Raw genomic sequence first — 17,718 nt, 5'->3', positions numbered from 1 at the left:
GGGGAGGTGCCAGAGGATTGGAGAGTGGTAAATGTGACATCCTTATTCAAGAAAGAGTGTAAGAAGAGTCCTAGCAACTACAGGCCAGTTAGTTGAACATCAGTGGTGGGTAAGGCACTTGGAGAGGTTTGAGTTAATTAAGGGTAGCTAGCATGGATTTGTAAAAGGTAGATCATGCTTGACTAATCCAACTGAATTTTTTGATAAAGTAACATAGAAGGTTGATGAAGGGAAAGCAGTGGTTCATGCTACATGGATTTTAAGAAAGTGTTTGATAAGGTACCACATAAAAGTCTGGTTAACAAAATGGAGGCTCATGGAATAGGAGGGTCAGTGCCCAATTGAATAAAATATTGGCTTAAAGACAGCAAACAGCGAGTTGTAGTAAATGGTTGCTTTTCAGACTGGAGGATGGTAGACAGTGGTGTCCCCCAAGGGTCAGTGCAGGGACCACTGCTTTTTTTGCTCTATATAAATGACTTGGATCTTGGAATACAGAGTAGAATCTCAACATTTGCTGATGACACCAAACTTGGAAGTGTGGCAAACAGTAAGGATGGTATGAACAGCCTGCAACAGGACATGGATAGGTTAGCAGAATGGGCAGAGGTGGCAGATGGAATTTAATACTGACAAGTGTGAGGTGATGCATTTTGGCAGAAGGAATAGGGAGAGGCAATATATACTTAATGGCACAGTTCCAAAGAGTTTGCAGGAATAGAGGGACCTGGGGTTTCACGTGCATCGATCTTTGAAGATGGTGGGACATATTGAGAGAGTGGTGAGGAAAGCATATGGGATATTGGGCTTCATAAACAGAGGCATTAAGCACAAAAGCAGGGAAGTCATGCTGAACCTTTATTAAGCTCTGGTTAGGCCCCGACTGGAATATTGCATCCAGTTCTGGTCACCACACTTGAGGAAGGATGTTAGGGTCCTTAAGAGCGTGCAGAGATTTACCAGAATGGTTCCAGGGATGGGGAATTTAGTTGGAAGGTTAGGTTGGAAAAGCAGGGATGTTCTCCTTAGAACAAGTGAGCTTGAGGGGAGATTTAATATAAGTGCACAAGATGATGACAGGCTTGCATAAGAAAGACAAGGAAAAGCCGTTCCCATTAATTAATGGTACAAGGACTAGGGGACACAAATTGAAGGTTTTGGGCAAGAGATGCAGGGGGAGTATGAGGAAGCATCTTTTTTTTTAAAACACAGCGGGTGGCAATGACCTAGAACTCGCCGCCCACATGGGTGGTGGTAGCAGAGGCAACCAATGACTTCAAGAGGAAGTTGGACGGTCACTTGAAGGAAATAGACTTGCAGGGCTACGGGGATTGAGCGGGGTAGTGGGACTGGCTGAATAGGTCCGTGGAGAGCCAGAATGGACTTGATGGGACTCCTTATGTGCCATAAATGACTAACAGGTGAGTAAGAATGAATCTTTTTTTTAAGCCACGCTAATGACATTTCAGTGACCAATGTCATTGAACAGAAGGAAACAGTTGAATCCTTTTATAAAATTTGGGAGCGCCATGAAAGGTTACAGTTTGCGAAATTACATTCCATATTGTCAGAAGGAAGGCAATGGCCTGTGGATATAATCACTATAGAAGCTAATTTTACGGAAAGCTGCAGCAACATGGCAAAACACCTGCTATGGTTTTTTGGTAAATTGTGACAAAGATAGATTAATTTCCTTTAATTGTAGCACTGAGTAGAAAGGCAACAGAGGTGTGGTGCCTCTTGCAAGGTAAAGCCTCACAGCAGTCAGCTACAGAAGGCATTGGTGACAGTTCTGTCAATCCTATCAGCAGCCAGAGTGCAAGGTCTGGTGACTGAAGATGGTGGAATTACTTATATTAAAAAAAACTTTAAAAAATTGTTACGATGATTTCCATTTTTTTTGTATTAAAATTTGGGATTCTCTATGACTCTATATTTTCAAAAACTGAAAGGGGTTTCAGTGGATGTTGAGACTTCTGGAGATATCTGAACTTTATGGATGCTTTTAGAAGGAAGGCAGGGTCAACGAGAGGTTCTTGGTTTTGACCAGTAAACAAATACTGGAAACCAGGTAATTTCAAAGAAACCAGAAGGGGTTTTGACCCAAGAGCTACGCTTTGTGTGACAAGAGAGGAGGAGATAGATATATTTCTTAATGCCAAAGGTAGCAAGGGATATGGGGAGAAAGCGGGAACAGGGTACTGAATTAGATGATCAGCCATGAACTCTTTTGAATGGTGGAGCAGGCCCGAAGGGCCGAATGGCCTACTGCTGCTCCTATTTTCTATATTTCGAAGACAGAATTTATGACTTGTCATGTGACTTGTTTCTGGAAGGTTTTGGTTTCATTTTAAACTGTTTAAGAGCCTCGGGGTTTGGACTAAAGCAGACAATTGGAGTTTGATTTGGACCTGCCAAGAGATCAGAAGAACCAGAGAAGTATTACCTCTCTGTAAAGAATCCTTTCTCTTGAAAAGCAAAAGCTTATATGAAGTGCTACTGTTGCCTACTGCATTTTTGAAGAAACCCTGAATTTGCAGAAATCTTGCATCTTTATAAAATAACTTTTGCATCGAATGTGAGAACCTGTTGCTACACCCCTGATGGAAGACCTATGTGAAGCCTTCTACAGTTGAATTTCTTTTAATGCCTACCCAGCACAGACTGTTCATCAACCTCGCCTGGAAAGACTTCAAGTGGCATCCAACTATTCGACTTTGGGATACCTCGCCAAACCAAAGAACTTCTTTCCAGATCATGGCAGTCTAAGTTTTTTTTCATTCCTTTGAAACAGCTGCAAACAAATATTTTTTTTCCCCCAGATAACCGATTTTTGGATGTGTGCGCGTGTGCATGAGGGCTAGGGAAAAAAAAAGGAGCTTTCATATCTCAATTCGTATATAGATTTATTTCATTATTGGTTAAGACTTGGTTTTATAATAAACGGTTAATTTTGTTGATGATTAAAGAAACCTGGTTGGTGTGCTTTATTCTGGGGACAAATAGAGTATCTAATTGGCTGTTTCGGTAAGTGGGAAAATTTATTGATATGCTGTGACCTGTGGAGAAGTGGGACTGAATTAACAGTGCACTCCTCCCGTCTCAGTCGTAACAAAATAAAAATGAAGGGCCCAGGCAACTTCAAAGAGTAATGCATTTTATTCTGTTCCAAATCTTCACTGTAGGACTTGAACATTTGATCTAGGCTGGCATTTCAGTGCAGTACTGAGGGAGTGCTACAGTGCTAGACAATCCATCCACTGGATAAGATGGTAAAACAAGACTGCATCTGCCTGTTCAAGTTGAGAATAAAGATATCATGATCCCATCTAAAGTAAATCAAGGCATTGTCGGAACATTCCGGGCAGAAAAATGTGTTTCTCGACCAACAACAAAACATCTCCCCGTTTGTGCGACCTTGTGCTCAAATTAGCTGCCACACTACTCAACAGTAGCAGACTTCAAAAGTAATTTGTATGAAACATTTTGGAAATTTTTACAGATCTGATGAGGCTCTGTAGTAATGCAATTTTTGTGTTTCTTTCTGTTGCTCATCATTTAAGAATAGGATAAATTATGTGTAAAAGAAAACAAGAAAATCCAGAGCAAGATCAAGCTCCTTCCTCCAGAGACCAGGTGAATATCGCATCATGGGCTTTCCTCCCAAACCAGCTGCTGACACTAATCCCCTTCCTTACTTCTCTTCAATTAGTATTACCAATATCTCTAAGACTCAATCTCCCTACTTTGACAAGTTTTTAAAAGTACATTTTTATAACTAACACATTAATATTCCTGTGTTACTCTACTGATTAAAACAATTCTACAACAACTTGTATTTATATTGCACCTTATGTAATAAACTGTCCCAAGGTGCTTCAGTCAGCTACAGAAGGCATTCTTTCAGCAGCTGGGAAATTTCATACTGAGCCACATAGGGGAATAAATAGAAAAGATGACCAAAAGCGTAGTCAAAGAGGTAGGTTTTAAGGAGCGTCTTGAATGAGAAAAGAAAGGTAGAGAGAGGCAGAGAGGTGTAGGAAGAGAATTCCAGAGCTTAGTGACTAGGCAGCTGAAGGCATGACTTCCAATGATGGAGTGATTAAAATTGAGGATGCTCAAGAGGTCAGAACTGGAGGAGCACAGGTATCGTGGAAGTTGGAAAGTTGGAGGATATTAGAGATAGGGAGGGCGAGATCAGCAATATATCCAAAAATAAATGATGAGAATTTAAAAAATCAAGGCACTGCTTAACTGGGAGCCAATGTAGGTCAGCGAGCACAGGGGTGATGGGTCAAAGGGACTTGGAGCGAGTTAAACACGAGCTGCAGAGTTTTTGATGCTCTCGGGTTTATGGAAGGTAGAACGGAGGAAGCTAGCCAGCAGTGTGTTGGAATAGTCAAGTCTAGAGTAACAAAGGCATGGATGAGGGTTTCAGCAGCAGATGAGCTGAGACAGGGACAATGTTGGATGACATTACGGAAGTGGAAATAGGAATCTTAATGATGGCGTGAATATGTGATTGGAAGCTCATCTGGGGGTTAAATATGACACCAAGGTTGCAAAGGGTCTGGTTCAGTTGCAAACAATTACCAGGGAGAGGGAGAGAGCCAGTGACTATGAGATTCCACCATTCAGTGCAATTAGCAGGCAATTCAATGTACAGGTGATGTGATACCCAGCTAGAAAACAGAAGTATTCGATACCTTCAGCATTAAACTGAACAACACGTTAATGTACAAATTAAAACAAATTATTACTTTGCACACAATGTAGTCCAAATTCTAATCCAAAATTTACCCTAGCATGACTCCACATGGCAGTGGAAAATCAGAAAACAAACCCTTAACAGACACAAAAGCCTCATTTATACTTAAGGCAGCTGTGGTAGATTGTGCTTCTTAGTTAAAACTAACTTATCAGTGAGGATTTTGACATAGCACACGTATAAAGCTCAAGTGATGAAATTGCTATCATGTTTAGCAAATCTCCTGTGGTATTGCTCACAGTAAGCTGTTTTATAAGGGTAGGAGCGTTTATACGAGATACTATATAATCTATTCACTCGCTGAGGTGAAACTTTGTCCCTTTAAGGGGAGATGGCCTAATTGTTCAGTAAAGTGAGGTTCAGGCCAAATAGTTTAATTGTTTGATCAGGAGCTTTGCTGATTGGAAAGTTTAAGCATCAAGCTGTAGGCCAGAACTCACAGCAGTATTGAAAGGCTTTCTTTCTCTTCACAATCTTGAAAGTATTTTACGTCATTTCTTCTTGTAATTTTTGTAATAAAGTTCTGCCCTTTATTTATAAGGAGAGGGCATTTGGGAACATTCTCAAAATACATTGGATTCAAATGGAAGTCATCTTGTAAAAAGAAAGAAACCATTATCCCGACTACAATTCAACATCAGTGAAAAAAACTTACAGCTAAAGACAAATGTCTAGTGGGCAGCAATATTTTCTGAGCTGCAGATTCTAATTGTATCCTGGAGAACAAACCTTTTTGTGATTCATTTGTTGCCATGGAAGCAATTTACAGAGATTAGATATATGTGTCTAGACTTCAAAAATGCTTGGAATCATGCAAAGAAACGTCATTCTGAAAATAAGTAGACAAAAAAAAAATTGCAGTGGGTGCACAACAAGGGATTGTTCCCAACAAAGAAAATTACAGCACAGGAACAGGCCCTTCGGCCCTCCAACATTCGTCAACATCAGCCCCCCCCACCCACTAATAATGGTTAGAACAAGTTTTAAGTTTGCTGATTTCTACATTCTTTTGAGGGGGAGTAACAAGCAGTGCAATGATTAGTTCAGTACCTAAATTAACTGTCTTGCATTTAATTGTATTTTTTAAAATGTACCTTTTCTATTAATGTTTTTCTAGTAATTTACCCTTCTTCCCTAAAGGTGTTAATTTCTTACTCACGGAGGCTGGGTGAGGTGGGGGGAAGGAGGTAAGCATCCTTGGATGCAGGTAGCTCTTCAGTGCCTTGTGCAAGTGGCTGTAAGTTTTCATGTATGAACCAAGCCTGATCCTGACCTCACCCGAGGTCCGCATAGGTCAATTTTCAGCAGAGATTCCTGGATAACAATCAGGAGGGTATATGCTGGTTGATCATCTTCTCCCTAACTCAGGAATGTTGAAGAAAATTCTACTGCCCCTCCTGCTACCCAAAGATGAACTAACTTCAGCATAAATCAGGGACAACGGCTGGAATATTCCAGATCTGTCTGCATAGCTACTCACTGCATAAATTTATCGAGCCAATCAGGCAACACAATAAAAATGGTGGGCAGATAAAGAGTCTACTTTTTACTACATTAGCAAACCTCAAATAGATAGTGGGTATTAAATAGATCACATCATTGAAGCTGTCATGCAGGCCACCCACCTGCCACGCATGAGGCATATTAATTTCGCCACATGGAGATTAAATTTCAAACTGTTGAAGTGAAAAAAGGACTTGCTTTAAAGAAATTGCCAGATCTTGGCTGGAAAGACATTTTCATATTAACAGACAGTGTTTGGAAGGACAAAGTAGCCATTCCCTGACACATTCAACCCACAATGGACTTTTGATCACCAGAGGTTGAAGGTGGGAGAGTTTGCATTCCAGGTTGACTACTAAGATGGCCGAATACATAAACGGACATGGTCAAATGACTAACCTGCTGGGCAGCCTGAGTTTTTTGAATTTGTACAAACAGTTTTGAGAGAAAGCAGAATGCTCCTGGACTGAAAAGATCTCTCCTGGCTGGCTAGCCACAGCCTCTCCTGTCTGCTCCCATCTCTTTCTCACAAGCCTCTGAATCCACTGAAGACACATGAACCCCAAGAGAGAAAAGTCTCCTACAGTGAACAAGGTTTAAAAAGAATACTGGGCCCCAACAAAAAGCAAGATCTACCTACAATCAAGGACTCTACAGTGAGCACAAAAACTCTTCAGACATTTCCTCAACCTTTTCCACTTTATTTTTCTTCTGCTCTTTTCTGTCTCTATTTGAATGTGTGTATCGCGTATGCATGCTAGCATGGGCGTGTTGTGTATCCGTTGGCGTTAACTGAATTAGAGTTTAAGTTTGATAAATTTCCATTTTTCTTCTTTAAACCTAAGAAAGCCTGTTTGTGCTGGTTCTTTTGCCTTATAATTGGAAAGCGGTGAACAAGGATTCACCAAGGGGGAGCTAAAAACACGGGTGTTTAAAATTAAACCCGGTTACGGTAAGACCAGGTGAAGGCTGAGAGGGACCCCTAGACACCTTTCTCACCTGGTTGTAACAGAAGCACTTAATTTGCTTGATTTAAGTTTATCCTGGATGATTTTACAATTTCAGTGCCTCATCAGAAACAGCCTCTGCATGCTATGCACATCACTTTGGTGAATGTCAACTTTTATACATTCCTATCAGCCACAGTAAGGTATAACAAACTAGAGCACAGTCTGCACTTCATAAAACTACTGATTCCAACTGCAGCCATGCTTGTGTGATCTATCGACATTTATTGGTTTACCATACATACACATAGGGAAAAGGAGATGGCAGAGAAACGTACATCACCACTGCCTCCAAAAAGAGAAAGCAGCAAGAAAATAGAGAAGATTCAGCTTGCAAATATTTCACTTCTTTTTCCTGACTTGAATCAGAGTACAATGACACAGGAGTAATGCCAGGGAATGCAATTTCATTTTGACACAACTGAATCATAACACTAATGTCTCCATCAAAAAGTGCATTTGATTAAAGACATATCATTAAAAATTATAGCACAGTATCAAACCAGTGCTGGTGCCAGCTCCTTGACATTCAGTTATAGTTAAGCTCAATCTATACCCCTGTATTAAGCTTTTGAGTTATTGGTTAAGATGAAAGTGCCATTACTAAAAGATAACCCACCTTCCTTCAATTTTTTCTCAGTCACTGCTTTTGTAGTGTTGACGGCCTTGTACAGGAAACCACACAGAAAGCTGGACTGAGAGTTGTGAGAATGGATATCAGCTTGAGACAGTGCATCAATCTTTGGAAGTACTATGAATATGAAGAAAATAAACAGCATTCAGAACTGGTTCATGTAAAGAATACATTCTTATAAAAGGTGTTTCTAAATGTCTTGAATTTTTAACCTTCATTCAACCTTCCTATTGCTATAAACCAGGGGTACATGATTATGGTTCCTGTACTTGCTTATAGGGTCAAAAGTTAAGTTTTACCCACAGTTAGTATTTGCAACTGGACTAACTATTCCACTTAAATTATTTATCCTCTTCTAAGGGTGAAAACGCTTCTGTTTCTATGTTTCAACATTTTATTGTTCGGCTTATCAAAGCTCCCCAACTCCACAGGAAATACTTTTGCACATGAAAACACCGGCGAACCACCAATCTAGGTCAGTCCTCTCTTGGCAGGTATGAGTTCACAATCTTCAGAATAGGAAACGAGCATGGTCTGAAAAGGTGATGATGCATCCCAGTATAAAAATGATAAGAACACAACAACACAAGAAATAGGGGCAGGAGTAGACTATATGGCCCATTGGGCCTGCCCTGCCATTCAATACAATCAAGGCTGATCTTAGGGCTTCAATTCCAATTTCCCGCCCGATCGCCATATCCCTTGAATCCCTGAGAGATCAAAAATCTGTCTATCCCAGCCTTAAATGTATTCAACGATGGAGCATCCACAATCCTCTGGGGTAGAGAATTCCAAAGATTCAAAGGTTCAGTGAAGAAATTTCTCCTCATCTCAATCCTAAATGATCAGACCCCTATTCTGAAACTGTGCCCATGTTTTAGATTCCCCGACCAGCGGAAACAATCTTAGTGTCTACCCTATCCAGCCCTTTCAGAATCTTGCATGTTTCAATGACATTGCCTCTCATTCTTCTAAACTTCAGACAATATAGGTCCAATTTACTCAGCCGCTCATCATAGGACAACCCCCTCATCTCAGGGACCAATCTAGTGAACCTTCGCTGAACTGCCTCCAATGCAAGTATATCCATTCTTAAATGTGGAGATCAAAACTGCACACAGTATTCCAGATGTAGTTTCAGCAAAACCCTGTACAATTGTAGCAAGACTTCTTTATTTCTGTACTCCAATCCCCTTGCAATAAAGGCCAACATGCCATTTGCCTTCCTAATTGCTTGCTGTACCTACATGTTAACTTTCTGCATTCCTTGTACAAGCACACCCAAATCTCTTTGAACATCAACACTTACAAGTTTCACACCTTTTAAAAAAATTCTGCTTTTCGAGTCTTACAACCAGTGAATAACTTCACACTTCCCTACATTATACTCCATCTGCCATCTTGTTCTCCACTCATTTAACCTGTCTATTGCTCTTTGCAGCCTTCCTGTGTCACCAACCTCCCCCGCCCCCAACCACAGCTTACCTTTCCACCTAGCTTTGTATCATCAGCAAACTTAGATACATTACTCTCTGTCTCTTCATCGAAGTCATTAATATGAATAGCAAATAGCTGAGGCCCCAGCACTGATCCTTGCGGCACTCCACTACTCATTGCCTGTAAACTTGAAAATGCCCCTTTTAAGCCCACTCTTTGCTTCCTGTTCATTAACCAATCCTCTAACCATGCTAATATATTACCCCCAACTCAACTCCATGAGCCCTTATCTTGCCGATTAACCTTTTGTGTGGCACTTCATTGAATGCTTTTTGGAAATCCAGGTATACTACATCTACTGGTTCCCATTTATCTATCCTACTAGTTACATCCTGAAAAAACTCGAATAAATGTGTCACAGGATTTCCCTATAGTAAAACCATGTTGACTTGTTCTGATCATACTGTGTTTTTCTAAGTGCATTGTTAAGACTTCCCTAGTAATAGATTTCAGCATTTTCCCAACAACTGATGTCAGGTTAACTGTTTTCTCTCTCACTCCTTTCTTCAAAAGTGGTGTAACATTTGCCAACTTCCAATCTGATGGGACCATTTCCGAATCTAAGGAATTTTGGAAAATCATAGCTAACGCATCCACTATCTCTGCAGCTATCTCTTCCAGATCCCTAAGATGTAGGCCATCAGGTCCTGGGGATTTGCTGGATTTTAGTCCCTTAAGTTTCTCCAATACTTTTTCTCTGCTGATATTAATTTCCTCACTCTTTTTAGCCCTAGGTTACCATCTATTTCTGGTCTGAAACTCGTGTCTTTTCCTGTGAAGATAGATATAAAATATTTGTTCAATGCCTCTGCCATTCCCTCATTCCCCCAGATAATTTCTCCTGCCACTGCTTCTAAGGGATCAATGTTTATTTTAGCTACTCTCTTCCTTTTTATATACCTATAGAAGCTCTACCAATCTGCTTTTATATTACTGGCTAATTTACTCACATTCTATTTTATCCTTCATCAACTTTTTGGTGGCCCTTTGCTGGTTTCTAAAACACTCCCAATCCTTAGACTTGCTACATGGTAAGCCTTTTCTTCTAATCTAATACTATCCTTAACTTCCTGTGTGAGCCGTGGATGGGTCTTTCTGGCTGAGTTTTTGTTTCTCAATGGAATGTATTTTTGTTGAACATTTTGAATTGTTTCTTTAAAGGATTCCCATTGTTCATTTACCGCCTTACCTTTTAGTCTGTTTGCCCAAGTTACCTTTGGCAGTTCTCCCCTCATATATATGTAATTGGCTTTGTTTAAGTTTAATATTCTAGTTTGTGATTGGAGTATGTCACTTCCAAATTTAACATGGAATTCAATGGTATTATGATCACTATTTCATTGCTAATTAACCCTGCCTCATTATACAATACTAGATCTTTATCCCTAATAGGTTCCACAACATATTGCTCCAAGAAACGCTCCCGAAAACATTCTACAAACTCATCTTCTCGACCATCTCTTGCCAATTTCATTGTCGCAGTCTATGTGAAGGTTAAAGTCCACCACAATTATTACATTGCCTTTGTTACAAGCTCCAGTAATTTCTTGTTTAACACTCTGTCCAACAGTATAACTACTATTCGGAGGCCTTTAAACTACTCCCACCAGGGTTTTTTGATTCTTACTATTCCTAATTTCCAGCCATAATGATTCTACTTTATGGTCTTGAGGCCATATCCTTTCTCACTAATGTCCTTATGACAGTGTGCAATAACTAGCTATAAAAAATAGCATTTGTTTAGCACCAGAATTAAATTGTTTACATACTTTATAGGCTGTTTTGATCACATATAGGAAAGATGCAGAAGATGTTTAAAGCTACTGAGGAACATTTTGGTTGAAAATAAAAGCCAGTAGATGAGGTTTCCTCGGTGCTCCGTCTCTTTTTTGTCAAAGTAATGCCACTTTGTCCACCGTGTAGTCAAAAGTTACAAGCAGTGCATTCCTATTAACAAATGAAATCAATTCTATAGCTGCCTTCAGAGATTTAGGACTGGCTTTTAGCCTGGAAGTGAGTTCTGTATCATGGGAAACAGTTACGATTTCAGGTAACCTGAAACAATGGGTTTCCAGAATGTTTTGCAACATTTAAAAGCAAGACTCCTTTAAGTAGGGTTCTTGCCTACAGGCAGCCTGATTGACAGGTTACAGGCTTGCTTCACAAGGCCATAGCCAATGGGAGGAGGTAGGTGTACTGGCGAAGTGAGAAAGATTGTGGGGATGTCCCGACCTTGCCAGGATGTGGGTCAGGGAAGCAGATGGTGGTTGAGGTGGGAGGAGGAGCCAACAGATAGTTCTGAGGGGTTTACTGGGTAGCTTGTTGGACCTGGAGAAAGCACCCCTGGTCCTCCTGGCTCACAAGCAGTGCTGTAAAGGCAATCAGTCCTTCTCACTTTCTTTAAGCTACTGAGTTTCTCAAGGCCCAGGAAACCTGGCCGCTTGTGGTTAAAAAGTAGAATGACAATTAAAATGAAGGCATGCAGCCTCATTATAATATTTAAATGACTGGCCCACTCCCCATGCGCAGGTTGGTTGCCCTCCAATCGTCCCACCTTCCAAAACAAGAAGTGTGCAAGTTCGAAGTTAGTTCAGTTCCTGTTCCAGATATTTTTACATTTTAACTTCTGACACCACTCCAATCCAACCATTTTTGGGAGTTAAGATTCAGCCTTTAGTTTCTTGACAGATCTACTTATCACTATCTTTTTCCTTCAAAAGGCTATGTAAGTTACGGAAAGTTCACTGACCACAAATTATACCAGATCAATTAGAAGAAACAAGCCTGATGACCACAGAGGCCTTTTCTGAGTGTATAATATATACTTTAAAGGCTCTTATAAACAAAACATTTTGTTCTATTTAATCAATTCATATTGTTGACCAAATATATCAACAAAATCAATTTCATGGAGGGTTCGAAAAATATTCAGTTGCTCTCAAAGCATAAACAGTTCTGGTTACAGCCCACAAAGTTTTACCTGAGAGTTTATTATGAAACAGAAACTCCATTTGCAACCGTTGGCCAGCTTTCTGTGCCAAGAGGTAAGGGGTACAATGAGTAGCTTCTCCTGTTGCACACATGACATCTGCCCCACTGAAAACAAGTGACATAGTCTCCAAGATGTCTTGTTTCACGACTGCTTGACATAAAGCCTATATGTGCACAAAAACATGGAACACATTATATTGGAGAAGCATGGATTGTCATAATTACAAAATGAAGTTAAAATCAAAAAGTACAAGCAGATCACTTCTACGCACTAAGATACAACATTATCTTGCAACCAGAGCTTTGAGCACCAGCTCAGTATACAACATTCGTAATGGCATGCAACGGCCAGCTACAATTTGAAGATTTTTGGGCCAGAAGTCACTTTCACCTCACATAAATACTTCAACCCAGAGTGCCATCCCATTTTTGTTATGACCATAATTCATCTAGAAGCAGCAGAAAATGCTGAAAACGGTCAGTGACTGTGAAGAAAACAGATGTTACCCTTTCGGGTGCAGACCCTTTTTCAAAACTAAGATGATAAGAGTTGGACAGACATACTACAACTTTGACCCAAGCAGTCTCCAACTGCCTCCATCACCCTTCTCTGCCTGATTATACAACTTCTCACCTTGCTCAACTTCTCCTTGAACTCCACTCATTTCCTCCAGATTAAAAGGTTCAAGATAGGAATCCACATCAGTTCCAAACATGCCTGGTCTTTTATAAGATACGTTAAAACACCAAGTGGGACCTGCTCAGTCAGCCATTCAGATTATCTTTTCGGCTGGATTTATGACTGTGTGGGTGTTACTTCTTGCTCTCATTTTGACATTACCTTTAATTGCCTGTCTGCTTCTTAATTTCCAGTTCTGGAGAAGGAAACATTAACTTGTCCCTTCTCTCTGCAGACACTGACTGTCCTCCTGTGTATTTCCAGCATATTGTTTTTGTTTCAGATTTTCAGCACCTGTAGCATTTTTTCTTAATCGGCCCGTGGAAGGTTCAACAATGAGATTGTAAAGTATTATCACTGTTGTAACAAGAAAAAACGTCCCCTATCTGGATGAGTGTAAAAGGCGAAACAATGTTTCACCTTTCTTCCTTAATTATTTTTGTTTTAAATGTAATAATAATAAATCAAGCCAGATTTAGCTCCCAGAGCTGGATGAAGAAAGATCTTTTTGGATTTCTATCAGCACCGGTTGCTGAGACCAGTGTGACAAAGAAAACTTACTTTTAGGGATTATACCAAAACAGAATCCATCCAATAGGTAATAATCATGAAGGGAAGGTGACTTGCTTCTGAACTGAAACCTCTAAGTTGGCAGGCATACCAAGTGATTTGATTTCATCAGCTTGGCTGTGGCACAAAATCACTCTTGCAACTTGTGTTGTGTGACTTATGCTTGGTAATTGGGATGGTTGAACAAAGGTTTCATACAACATTTGCCATATTGCAGGCTCTGTGTATCATCTTCAATACTGTCATTCCTTAGAAGCATTCATGTGTATATTGTTCATTTTAGGGCTCATAGAAAAAGATGGGATGGAATAAAAAGCTCTTGAAAAGAAATTTTTCTCAGTATAGGAGAAGTAATATGCCAAGTTTAGCTCCTAGAAGTTTTGTAGTGTTGAATGAGAATGATTTTGAAAATATCGCCTCTAGACTTTAAAAGTAATGAGAACTAGGGAAAATGAATTTAGACCGAGAAAAAAAACTGACATTCACTTACAGGTGCAAGCATAGGGCCAACATACATCTTGTGGTGTCAGAAAGGGAGCATCCTATTTGAAAGAATACCAGCTTGTGTTGATGGAAAAGCTAGTGTTCCTTTGTCTCGCATCAAATCAGGTGAGTAAATAGGGCGCGCAACAAACTTGTAATTCTACTGATTATTTTTACACAAAACTTAGATTTCTAAAAAATATATTTACTGAAGAAGTACAAACTTAATTACTAAGGAACCATTTCACTAAGCATCAGGTAATGCAGAACTTGTTTTGGGAAGAACGTGCATTACCTTATTTAATTCTTCCTGGTTTAGAAAAGATGACAGTTTTTTCCGAAATTTTCCTTCCCTGTATTTTTGAGTGATAAATTCAAGGCGATGGTTTGGTGGAGCATCCATATCCAGTTCTTCACCTGCTTTGAGATTGGCCGCCCAAAAAGCATTGGCTGTTTTATTTCCCACCACAATGAAAAGCTACAATTCAACCAAGAGACACAACTATTAAACATTGATACTCTTTGGTACAAAAATTTTAATTTGCTTTCAATTTCAACATTTAGCTTTTCATTTATTGTAGAGTTGATGTTTCAAATTAGAGGTCTATTGATATAATAATATAGTTGCTTGAGCTCTGAACTTCAGCCAGGAGTGTAGAACCCATTGAGTGTGTGGAGTCAATATCAGATTGGCCATTTGTTAGGAACACAGATTTGGCAGCATAGCCTCTAAATGCACATCCATTAATATTACACATTTCATTCCAGGTTGAGTTCAGAATAGCATTCCATCAAGCAGGTCTACAAATACAATCCCATTCCTGGTGAACCTCAATTTTGTTGGAGGAAACTTTGGGAAATGGCATTGAGTGTGAAAATCAATCATTTTTATAAAACAGCAGTAAAAATCCAGTGAGCCTATTCCCATTCACCTCAATAAAATACTTTGAAATATAATTTACAGATGTGCACATTCCCATTGATAAGCTGACATTGTGAATGCAGTGTCATTTGGCTTTGATGTTTAGTTTGACAAGGCCCAGTGTGTGAATATTGCACTCACTTCAAGTATATGTATTTTTTGATCTGTTCTTGGAATGTGATTGACAACTGTGCCTAATATAACGCCAAATCATGCTGAATTAGTGTCCATTTTGAGTTATGGGCCAATGGCCACAAGGAATTAGATTGTAACTCTCCAAGGTCTTTCCACATCGTGTATTGTTAACATTTTGAAGTAAAACGGTTCACCATTTATGATTTACAAAATCATCATGACTGTGGGCTAAGGTACAGTGCAGTTATAATCAGTGAGTCGTGAAACATGCTGTGCATGTAGTTATTACACTAAAACTTTGCTCGATTTAAGTGCTTCTTGGGCACCACTAGACACTTTTTTTCCTAGCTAAATCTACAGTAGTCACCTTCAATGGTCAATTACCACTATTTAGGCTCTCTAAAGTATACTGTCTAATTATTATACTGACTACATGGTCCGATTGAATATGTAATCATCTTACTGAACAGGCTGCAGAATGGTCTCAGAGGAACTCAAGATCAGTTGGGAGGGATAAGTAACATTATGCCAGCGGTAGTCTTAATATTTTATGAAGCTTGTATTACTAACCCTAGAAACTTTCTAAAGGCTATATTGCATTTTTCCTCTGTGTAGAAACTGTTGCCAGGAAGCACTTCTGTAAATCACGGTAAAACTTCTTGTGGGCAACAGAATGAAAATCACTTCATTATCAGTCACCAACACACTCAACCAAGCTCCAGGCGTGGGTTTAGATAGAAGGCTAAATGTATCAGTGCATTAATGGAAGCAGTATCCAAGTCAGCTGCTTAAAGCTGCAGTGGTAAAGGCCAACACAGAAGGGCAAAACACAAATCAAAAGTGTTATTAATATAAGTATAAAACACATTGGTTAACAGGCCATTGGAAAGATATTATTGGCCTTTTATAGGATGCAGCATTAAGGTCAGATGTTACAGAATTCTCTGCTGTCAGGAAAGATCACAGAAAATTGGATTGCATTCATAGAGGAAAAGGAAGTGATGTAATAGAAGTCTGTAAAATTATGAAGATGGTAACTAAGATCACTAAGACATTTCTACTCCTTAACATCGCCCAGCTCTGCTCCTGCCTCAGTTCATCTGCTGCTGAAACCCTCATCGATGTCTTTGTTACCTCTAGATGGGACTATTCCAATGCACTCGTGGCCAGCCTCCCAAGTTCTACTCTTCGTAAACTTGGGGTCATACAAAACTCTGCAGCCCGTGTCCCAACTCGCACAAAGTCTCCTTTGTTGGTCAACCCTGTGCTTGCTGACCTACATTGGCTCCCCATTAAGCAATTTTAAAATTTGCATCCTTGCTTTCAACTAGCCCTTCTCTATCTCTGTAATCTCCTCCAATCCTATAACCCTCCTAGATATCTGTGCTCCTTTAATTCTGGACTCTTGAGCATCCCTGATTTTAAACGCTCCACTATTGGTGGCTGTGCCTTCAGCTGCCTGGGCCCTAAGCCCTGGAATTCCCTCCCTACACCTCTGCATCTCTCTTTCCTCCTTTAAGATGCTCTTTAAAACCCACATTTTTGAACAAGCTTTTGATCTTCAGCCCCAATATCTCCTTATGTGGCTCAGATAATGTTCCTATGAAGTACCTTGGACATTTTACTACATTAAAAGCACTATATAGCTATAAGTTGCTGTTGGTAAGAGTTCAACCACTGGTTATGCCACTATTTTTCAAAAACTAGGAGGATAAATTTAAAAAGAGCACTAAATACAGAATTCAGGCAGAACTTTTCAGGAAAAGGATCATTATTTAAGAATAAACCAGGGCAGATGGTGAAATTTAAATTCAAATTAATAAAACTCTGAGATTAAAATATCTAGCCAAATGGAGCATGAAACCATTGTTGATTGTTGTAAAACCCCATCTGGTCACTTTAGGTCCTTTAGAAAAAGAAATCTGCCGTCTTTACCTGGTCTGGACTGCATGTGACTCCAGACTCACAGCAATGTGGTTTACTCTTAAATGCCCTCTAAAATGGCCTAGTAAGCCACTCAGTTGTACCAAACTGCTACAAAACCTAAGAAAAGGAATGAGTCGGACCACCCAGCATCGACCTAGGCACTGGAAATGACAACGGCAAACCCAGCCCTGTCGACTCTGCATAGTCCTCCTTGCTAACATGTGGGAGAGCTGTCCCACAGACTAGTCAAGCAAAAGCCTGACATAGTCATACTCATGGAATAATACCTTACAATGTCCCAGGCACCACCATCACCATCCCTGGGTATGTGGTGGTGTCACGGTGGTATACAGTCCTAAGGGAGTTTCCCAGGGCATCCTCACATTGACTCTGGACCCCACGAAGTCTCATGGCATCAGGTCAAATACAAGCAAGGAAACCCTGCTAATTACCACCTACCGCCACCCCTCGGCTGATGAATCAGTGCTTCCCCATGTTGAACACCAATTGGAAAAAGCACTGAGGGTAGCAAGGGCACAGAATGTACTCCGGGTGGGGGACTCCAATGTCCATCATCAAGAGTGGCTCAATAGTACCACTACT

At 40.0% G+C, this 17,718-nt stretch overlaps 1 protein-coding gene across 7 annotated transcripts in view; it reads right to left on the bottom strand.

Annotated features, from left to right (window-relative positions):
* arap2 (ArfGAP with RhoGAP domain, ankyrin repeat and PH domain 2) overlaps positions 1-17,718 on the bottom strand; it is a 413,638-nt gene that overhangs the window by 189,145 nt on the left and 206,775 nt on the right. For all 7 annotated transcript variants that reach the window (XM_068036991.1, XM_068037024.1, XM_068037005.1 and 4 more), the window contains 3 exons: positions 14,428-14,610; positions 12,390-12,564; positions 7,898-8,029 (listed from right to left, as the gene is read on the bottom strand). In XM_068036991.1, the coding sequence (XP_067893092.1) occupies positions 7,898-8,029; positions 12,390-12,564; positions 14,428-14,610 (490 nt within the window). The remainder of the gene's footprint in view (positions 1-7,897; positions 8,030-12,389; positions 12,565-14,427; positions 14,611-17,718) is intronic.

The sequence above is a fragment of the Heterodontus francisci genome, chromosome 1, assembly GCF_036365525.1.
Source record: "Heterodontus francisci isolate sHetFra1 chromosome 1, sHetFra1.hap1, whole genome shotgun sequence".
Taxonomy (NCBI): Eukaryota; Metazoa; Chordata; class Chondrichthyes; order Heterodontiformes; family Heterodontidae; genus Heterodontus; species Heterodontus francisci.
This window is presented reverse-complemented; position numbering and strand designations above follow the sequence as displayed.